This window comes from Abrus precatorius, unplaced genomic scaffold (assembly GCF_003935025.1).
Source record: "Abrus precatorius isolate BTA unplaced genomic scaffold, Abrus_2018 Scaffold4, whole genome shotgun sequence".
Taxonomy (NCBI): domain Eukaryota; kingdom Viridiplantae; phylum Streptophyta; class Magnoliopsida; order Fabales; family Fabaceae; genus Abrus; species Abrus precatorius.
In genome coordinates, this window is record NW_020874384.1 from 15,105,816 (window position 1) to 15,115,582 (window position 9,767).

Below are 9,767 nucleotides of genomic sequence, written 5' to 3' on the forward strand. Positions count from 1 at the left end.
TACGTAAGTAACATTACTTCCATTATTAATTTTTTGTTTGTATTTAAAACGACTAAGTTATTATTTTCAGTTAGATATTTAACAAATTTTAGATTTAAAGTAAATATTTTAAGTAAAATAAACTTTAAAGGATCTTAAATTAAGCTTCAAAAGCATAATCTTTTGAGAATTTTGTATTTAGAGTTAAATCTATTAGTTTGATGGGTAAAGTTTTTAATATCCTTTGCATAAAAATTAAATATTTGAAGTAAGAAAAATAATATTAAATTATAAATTTAATTTTTATTTTTTACACTTTTTTTATTTGATTTATGCATAAAAAATTTATAATTTAATTCTGAAGTGAGTAACTATTTTTAGATTACTTTTAACCGTTAAAAATCCATTGACGATATTAAATGAGAATTATGAAAATATAAAAAAGAAATTGTAAATTACTCTTGATCGTCAAAAACATGTTAACGATATTAAATGATATTTATAAAAATATAAAAAAAATTGTATAAAAACTACTAATTTGTAAATAAATATCATATATAAAAATTAAATATGTATTCCAATTAAAAAAAATAAAGTGAAAACTTATTTAAAAAAATAAACAAGACAGTAAATGAAAAATTTTACAGTAATTTAGTAAATTAAAAATTTATATATTCAAACAAACATATAACTACTGTAATTTCATATCTTGAAAGTAAAATATTATCTTATAAATAAATACTTTCATTGATGTATGATAAAATTTAACATTGATATTTTATTTATTTATTTAAAATAAGATAAAAACAATTTTATTTTAAATGTTCAAACTCAACTTTAAAGGCTGTGATTAAAAATTTATAAAATAAAGTAAATTTGTTTGTTGGTAAAAAATTAAGTATATTTTGAATATAAAATTAACAAAAATTAATCTTGATCATTTAAATTCTTATTTTTAAAATTTCTATCTTCAATTCAAATAAATAAATAAAATATCAATATTAATTTTTACTGTGTATCAATTTTTATAAAATGTTTAAAAAATATCTTTTTATTTTAAAATAATATTGACTACCTTTATGATATAAAATTACGTTAGATATATGTTTGCTTGAATATATAATATTTTAATCTTTTAAAATTTAGTATATTTTTCATTTAATGTCTCATTCAGTATCAAGGGTATTAAATAGTTATTTTGTATTTATTAATTATTTTAATATTTTATTATATGTTTTGTAATTTTTTTATTTAAACTTATTTTCAAATTATTTCATCTAACATTTTAAAATATTATTTTATTAAGTATTTGGATATTTGCGATGAACATATGATACAAATAATTTAAAAGTTAAAAATTAATAAATTTTTTATAAAATTCAAAATATTTTATATGGATTGTGATATTAATTTTTCAAAAAATAAAAAAATGCAATTTAGGATATTGTTAGAGTGGGGTTTTGGAAACAAGTGAGGGGATAGCATTTTTTAATTTTAAATTAAAAAATTATATATTAATTATTATGATAAATGAATGATTAATATATCAATTTTTATTTTTTATTTTAAAATAATATTAATTTTATATATTTATTCAAAATACAAAATTTACCTTCTTCTTCCACACTACTAAAAAGTTTGTTTATACAGACAGATTTACAGACGGATTTTTAGAGCATTACAGACGGTTTTTTCTATTACAGACGGATTTACAGACGGATATAAATCGTCTGTAATATCCTCGTCAGTAAATAATTACAGACGGATTTGAAAATCCGTCTGTAATCCGTCAGTGATATATTTTACTATAATTGATATTTTTTTATTTGTATAGATAGTTATTTCCTACTATTCTTAATTATCACAATTTATAAACAAAATAGAAACTATAGATTCGGCATCTAAACATTCCAAAATGATTTATAAAATATAAAATTTAAATGTTGTTACAAAGGAAGAAAAAAAAGCATATAAATAAATACATTTAAAAATAAAATACAAGTCTTCATCAGGAATAATCTATATGGTCAGAATCCGAAGGAGCATCATCATCAGTAGAAGAGGAGTCAGTAGAAGAATGATGCATGGAGGTGAAAACCGGTGGTGCTAGAGCTGGTGGAGGAGGAGGAAGAGGTGTGGAGCTACTTGCTCTCATGAGCTCAAAATAAGCATGCATCTGCTGCATTTGCATATGCTACTGCGTCATCTGCTGCTGGACCTCCCTTTGCATTCTCGACGCGACCTTCTTCTCTATCTTCTTCTCCATTTTCTTTGCCCACTTCTTCTTCCATGCACTTTCTTTGCTCTTCCACATCTCCTCATTCTGCTTCTGGAGTTCTTCATTGAGGGCATGGACCTGAGTGCGGACCATGTCCTCCACATCCTCAGGTGCAAGAGAAGGGGCATCTCCAGTGACAGATGCAGGAGACATGGAGTCTGCAAAGCGGCCTCCCATGCCATAAATGCGACCTTTATAAAGGCCACCCACTGTCTGTGACCACATAGCATCCTCATCTACTGACTCTGAATTATGAGAATATGCTTCCTCAAGCCTTTGAATATAGTCATCCTACAGTTCAGTTCAGATAATTAGATATTAGTTTGGAGAACTATTTAATAAGTCGCTAATAATAACATATATTATCAATAACTATGACTTACATATGTGGCCTGAGATCGTGTATCAACCCACAGGTTTTTGTCCTGCCTGCGAGTGTGTGTCTCTTTAAACAACTCTCCAGTAGTAGGTGGCCTCTTCAACGACTTTTCCTGCAATTAGAAATAAATCACAATCTCAAATATGAAATTATAGATAGAGTAAACTGAATTTTAAAATCACTAATTAATGTAGCCCATTGATCAAATGAACTCTGACTTTGATTGCCTTCTGACTTTATGCTTAACATTCTTATTGCTAAAGATAACTCTGAATGCACACACCCATCCTATAAAGGCTTGTTTGCTGCTTCTAAAACATTATAAAACTTTGCAGCCTCTCCATTAGGTTCTTGTTCAGCTTCAAAATCATGAAAAATTCCAAATTGAGGACCAACAGCATCATAAACCATTTCTTGATAACGACTATTGCTTTCTTCCCAACTTACATTACCTACATGACCACCTGATTGTAATATATTTGAATTACCTACTTGATTTTCTAAATTAACTTCTTCCCCATGCTCAGTCCATATCCAATAATCATGTTTAAATCCAAACTTATACAAATCATATCTAATTGAATCAATATCCAAAAACTTTCTACACTTGCACTTAGAACATGGACACCTAACGACCTGATTGGTGATGAATTGCTGCGAATTACAACAGACGCGTATAAATTCCTCTACACCCTCAAAGAATTCAGGTTTTATTCCCCCCGACTTAGGTGCAACCTATCATACATCCACTGACGATTTCTGAGAAACATCTTCCTCAAGAACTATATAAACCTAATACAAATATACAATGTGGTATCAACCTTCTAAAATACATTACAGAAAATTTTAATATAAATTTTGGCAGAATCTCCCCTAATACATGTTAATTTCCTTACATTTGTTTACTATTTTTTTACAAAAATGAAAATTTCACCTAAAATCAACTAATAAATTATATAACAATAAATTATTCGATACATCAAACACAAACACATCACAATCCTAAACCGTTCTAGAGCACATCCCCTTGTAACTCCACAACATGCATATTCTACAAACTCCACAAACACAAACAATCCCACAGCACACAATAATCAGGTTCGGAGAAGGACCTCTACGCCCTTCCCCCCAGTCATACAATCTCCAATCCTACAACTCTATCTTAGAAATTTTAAGTCTCTAAAAAACATAAAAAATTAAAAAACTAAACCGATTAAAAGTTAGAGTATCGTACCAGGAATACAATGATGCAAAAAAACTTTCAAATGGTTGCTCCAATAACTCGCAATGACCAAAACACTGAGCTCTTAGAGAGAGAGGGGGGGGAGCGAGAGAGAGAGGGTTCTGATGGGGGAGGGGAAGAGGAGACGCGGTTTTAATGGGTTTCAGTCATTACAGACGGAAAAATCCGTCTGTAATAGGTTTAATGAAACGGTGCGTTTCAGGAGGCACATTACAGACGGATTTTTCCGTCTGTAAATGCGTCAATCCCATTTACAGACGGAAAAATTCGTCTGTAATGTGCCACCTGAAAGGTCGGCTAAAACTGCCATATTTACAGACGGGAAAATCCGTCTGTAATTTCCCGCTATAATATTTCGTCCTATTTTCAAATTACAGACGGAAAAATCCGTCTGTAATTACTGTCTATAACGTTTGGCGCCAAATAGCGGGCAAAATACAGACGGATTTACAGACAGATTTTTCAGAAAAAAAAAAAATTATTTCACAAATTCGTCTGTAAAGTCGTCTGTAAAATCCGTCTATATTAAGCGCTTTTCTAGTAGTGCCATCTTTTCACAATACTCTCTTTCTCCTTAAAATATTTTAAGTAAGAAAAATTGGTCAAAAGACTATTTCTGCATAATCCAACATAAAAGAATAACAAAAATCCATAATTAATACTAGTTTAAATACTTTAAGAGTTAGGTTTTAAACAAATTTTCAATTAATATTTGTTAATTTCTCTTTAATTTCTAAGTCAATAATATAAGTGTTTATTTCTATTTTTATGAAATTTTATTAAAATTTGAAAGAGTTAATTTAATATGCCAAAATAAAATCTCACGTGATAGATTATACCTCTGAGTTTCCATCCTATCCTTTAAGTATTTTAAACATAAATTATTTATAAGTAATGTTTAAGATATTTCTTTTAATGTGTGAATAAGAATGCAAGTCAACAAATTAAAAATATTTTTATAAATATTAAAATATTCATTAATTTAAACCGACACAAATATCCGATATATATTTTATTGGTAGTTAAAGTATTCGATACGATAAATCTAATGTGTTTTAATACACATTGGACAAATATTTTCTCAAATTTTTTCTTTGGAGTGTAATATATATATATATATATATATATATATATTATGAAACAAAAATATTTATTTTTTTAGGAATTTAATAATTAAAACAATAATAACAATAAATTAACTTAATTCAGTAATTTTGTCATCATTTTTATTTATTTATATAAAAATTAAATAAAATTAATTGCTATTATTTTTATTTTTATTCATATAAAAATATTTATATCATTCAAGTAGTTGAAAAGTGAGAAATTTTTTTTGATAAAGAGTAATTTAATAATTAAGTTTAATAAAATGAAATAATTCTTTAATTTACATATATGTAAATATTAAATAAATAAAAGAAGTATATTAAATGTTTGGTAATGAATAATAGGGGATGAATAATGATTAGTTTGATTATTAAACAAAAAAAAAAGGCAACTAACACGTGGCTGTTATTATGGTGGTAAAATCTGTATAATTTGGAGGAATTAGGTCTTGGGCTTAGGTTTAATTATTACGCGTAGATACTAGTAATTGTTGTCACGATTGTTCTTCAAAGAGCACGACGATATATATATATATATATAAATGGAGACGAAGAGAGCCTTCCCTTTTTGTACAAATTACACAAATAGAGAGAGGGGGTCAGATCTCTCTCAAGGCGTTTAATTGCAGAGATCTTTTGCGTTTCTCAATATATAAGTGAGTCTGAAAGAGAGAGAACAAAACAGCTAAGTGCTAACCCTCCCCTCCCCTCCCCACCCCACCCCACTTTTTTATTTATCTCAATCGCTTTGCTTTGTCTCTTCGTCCATCCCATGCTATCTTCCTTTGTCTTCTCAGTGCCAAGCCAACTTCAGATCCATCAAAACAAACAAAACCTCTTTTTTCGTTATCTCCTTCGCACTTTCACTCTTTCACCAAAACCATAAATAAAAGCGATTGAAAGGGAAGAGTTTGCCTGCAAAAATGGGTACTGGTTGGAGAAGAGCCTTTTGCACCCGCGACCCTGAATCCACCATATCGGATAAGCAACCAAGAACCCCCAGCCCAACCCCAAGCCCAAGAACCTGCGTCCGATTGGGCTTTCTATCCGGCGGAGGTAGCAACCCACCCACTCCCAGCTTGCGATGTCGAACAATCGCCGAAGCAGCATCTCAATCTCAAACAGTTGCCGTAAATGACAGCCCCCGAGTTAACACCAAGACCACTCCTAGAGCATCAAAGTCCCCCAAAATCCTCTCTGCCTCGAATCCTACATCTCCGCGCTCTCCTCTTAAGTTGTCCCTCTTCAAGAACAGCTTCAAATTCAGGGTATGTTTTCCAAATACCGAATTTTATTAATCTCATCTTTCGTTTAGAGATGATAGTGAAAATTTTGTGCTGTGCTTTACCATCAGAGTAGCTGTGGAATTTGCTTGAGCAGCGTGAAGACGGGACAGGGTACCGCCATATACACGGCGGAATGTGCTCACGCGTTTCATTTCCCGTGTATCGCTGCACATGTGAGAAAGCATGGTAGCCTGGTGTGTCCCGTCTGCAACGCCACCTGGAAAGACGTCCCTCTACTAGCGGCCCACAAGAACCTCGGCCCAGAATTTGCAACGCATCACGACGTCGCCCAGAGGCCCACCCAAAAGCCCAATGCCAGCGACCACAAAAAGCTAGACAACCCCTCCCCCGTTGTCAAAACCAAGCACGTGGAGCCACCTCAACAACCACCAAAGCATTCTGATTCAATCAGGTCCTACGACGACGACGAACCACTCCTTTCTCCCACTTCCGGCGGCCGGATCATCCCCATTCCCGAAGCCGACGAGAATGCCGAAGACGACGACGACGACGATGCCGGCGAGTTCCAGGGTTTCTTCGTCAATCCAAAACATTCCTCCTCGTCCAAGTCCTACTCCGATGCCTCGCAATCCAACGACGGGGATTCCAGAACAGTTCAGGTGAAATTGATGCCGGAGTGTGCCGTCATATCAGCTTCCCGAATGCACGATACGTATGCTTTGGTTCTGAAAGTGAAGGCTCCGCCGCCGCCGCCTCCTCCGCGGAGCAGCGCCGCGGCTCCACTTCTGGACCCGTCGCAGCGCGCGCCGATAGATCTTGTAACTGTGCTGGACGTAGGTGGCAGCATGAGCGGCGCTAAGCTTCACATGCTAAAGCGCGCGATGCGTTTGGTTATTTCGTCTCTTGGCCCCGCAGATAGGCTCTCCATTGTGGCTTTCTCGGCTTCACCCAAACGGCTCATGCCTTTGAGAAGAATGACGGCTCAGGGTCAGCGAATGGCTCGGCGCATCGTTGACCGGCTGGTGACAGGTCAAGGGTCCAGCGTGGGCGAGGCGTTGAGGAAAGCCACCAGAGTGCTGGAGGACCGGAGAGAGAGAAACCCTGTGGCAAGCGTCATGCTACTATCGGACGGTCAGGAAGAGCGGGTTCAGAGCAGTAACAAGGGAAATCAAAGGAATTCAGCGAGCCACGTGTCGTCCACGCGGTTTGCGCACATCGAGATTCCGGTCCACGCGTTTGGGTTTGGAACGAAAAGCGGTTACAGCCATGAACCGGGTGAGGACGCGTTTGCCAAGTGCGTGGGTGGGCTTTTGAGCGTGGTGGTGCAGGACTTGAGGATTCAATTGGGCTTTCAGTCCGATTCGGCGCCGATTGAGATTAGCGCTATCTACTCCTGCAGTGGAAGGCCCACGCTGCTTAGCTCAGGGGCCGTGCGGCTTGGCGACTTGTACGCTGAAGAAGACAGGGAGCTGTTAGTGGAATTGAGAGTTCCAGCGTCGGCTTTGGCGATAGGGACCCACCACGTGATGACGGTACGGTGTCTTTATAAGGATCCTGCAAGCCAGGAGATTGTATACGGTAGGGAGCAGGGTCTTGTGGTGCCCCCGCCACAGAGCGTGCGTTGTTCCGCTACCAGGATCCAGAGCCTCAGGAATCTCTTCATAACCACTCGAGCCATCGCCGAGTCCAGGAGATTGCTCGACCATAATGCTGACTTCACTAGTGCTCATCACTTGCTTGCTTCGGCGCGTGCCCTTCTCATGCAGTCCAGCTCTGCTTCTGCTGAGGACTACGTGCGCGGCTTGGAGGCTGAGCTGGCAGAGCTTCATTGGCGGAGACAGCATGAACAGGCGCATGTTCAGCAGCAGCAGCAAATCATGGTGATGCAGCAGCGGAGAAGAGGAAGCGAGAGGGAAGTGGCACTGGTGGACGAAAATGGCGAGCCGCTCACGCCTACGTCAGCTTGGAGAGCGGCTGAGAAGCTGGCTAAGATGGCCATGATGAAGAAGTCTTTGAATAGAGTCAGCGACTTGCACGGCTTCGAAAACGCTAGGTTTTAATTTTTTTTAATATATATAAAATTGTTTCTTTTATTATATTTATAAAAAAATTGTAGAGCAAATGAGAGAGAGAGAGAAAAGAGAAGAGAATAAATGGGGATGGGGCATGATAGTAGAATGGAATGGGGACAAGGTGGTAGCAGACGGCGCGGCCCTTTCTGCATTGGAAGATGACTACAGAGAAAGGGGTGTGTTATATATAATGGGGTATGCCCCACCGTAATATGGGAGAATTTCATTGGTTGCTTGCTCCATCATGTCTTTTTGTCTCGTGCCTTTATACACAGTACTACTCTTGTTTTTAATTTTAATCATTCGCTTCTCATTATCAGAACCACCATAAACACCCAAAACTTCCCAACTGCTCCACTCCTCCCGTGCCGTGTTGGGATCCCCATTTTATGTTTTCAAGTTAAGAACTATAAACGTTGTAAATGTCCTTACCAATTTACGTAGTAACTAAGATCACTCTGTTTTCCTCTCCCCTTTTTGGATGTGGATATTGTTGTATTTAAGATTTTGGTTGTCGTTTTGACGTAGTGTGTTTTTTGTGGCTAATAATTAAAGAGCGAATATGAACGGAGCTAAAATGATTTTTGGATGAATAACATGGCAGAGGACAGAACTTAATGATGAACAAATGATTACATTCCATGGCATCATGATGCTTTTTTTCATCTTTTATCGGAGTATCTTACCTTGGCAATTCAGAATTAAAATTTGAAGGGGCCCAAAGTGCTAAATTGCAATCATAAGAGAAATACTGTTCTTCATGGCCCAAATAAAAAGATAGAGAGAGAAACACTGCTTTGCAATATGGGGGAAAATTATGATCCTTATTCATGGCAACACACTGGGATATCCTAGCTCAAAAGAGGTTAAACCAAATCCGCGTGGGGCGGAGAATTCATACTTGGTTTGGGTAAGAATCTCGCGGTTATGAAATATGCAACTCTATTTTAGTTTCGCTGTAAAGACCCGAATTAATGGCAGTGAATTTTACACTCTAGAGTCTATATTAAAAGTTGTAACTTAATTAATTTGCTAATGTTATTTAACAAATACGCAGTGATGAGTTATTTTTTGTCATCCAGCTGAGTTATCAATTTACAAGGCCTTGAGATAAATTTAACATGAATAGAGAGCTTAAGTCGAGGCTATAGGCTGCTGTTACATGATAAATATTGTATACTGGATTGCTTGCAACATTCAAAGCTCTTCTTGGAATGGTCTCTGTCTTCCCCCGTTAGACAACAAATTTCCAGCTGCTTCGTGGGCTCGGAATTACGTATTGGCATTGTAAGATTGGGTTTGGATGATAAATGGAGAGAGTTAGTTATCATGAAAGGAGTATCTTAAAACAGAGATGTCAGAAGTGGAGCCCAGTTAAGTGTCTCAGTTGTCCAATCCATCACTATCTGGCTTCCTTGTGTTGTGTTCTTATGCTAATTTAACCAAGAGCCTCAGCTAGCTCG

General features: G+C 36.1%; 1 protein-coding gene across 2 annotated transcripts; it reads left to right on the forward strand.

Annotated features, from left to right (window-relative positions):
* The first annotated feature begins 5,555 nt into the window (after window positions 1-5,555).
* On the forward strand, window positions 5,556-8,772 carry LOC113865179 (E3 ubiquitin-protein ligase WAV3). Of its 2 annotated transcripts, XM_027499573.1 has the most exons (3): window positions 5,646-6,253; window positions 6,340-6,555; window positions 6,604-8,537. In XM_027499573.1, exons 1-3 carry the CDS (start codon window positions 5,909-5,911, stop codon window positions 8,290-8,292), a joined length of 2,250 nt encoding a protein of 749 aa, XP_027355374.1. In that variant the 5' UTR covers window positions 5,646-5,908; the 3' UTR covers window positions 8,293-8,537. The 2 variants fall into 2 exon arrangements, with proteins under 2 accessions (XP_027355373.1, XP_027355374.1); XM_027499572.1 differs by having other exon boundaries at window positions 5,556-6,253; window positions 6,340-8,772.
* Window positions 8,773-9,767: the final 995 nt, after the last annotated feature.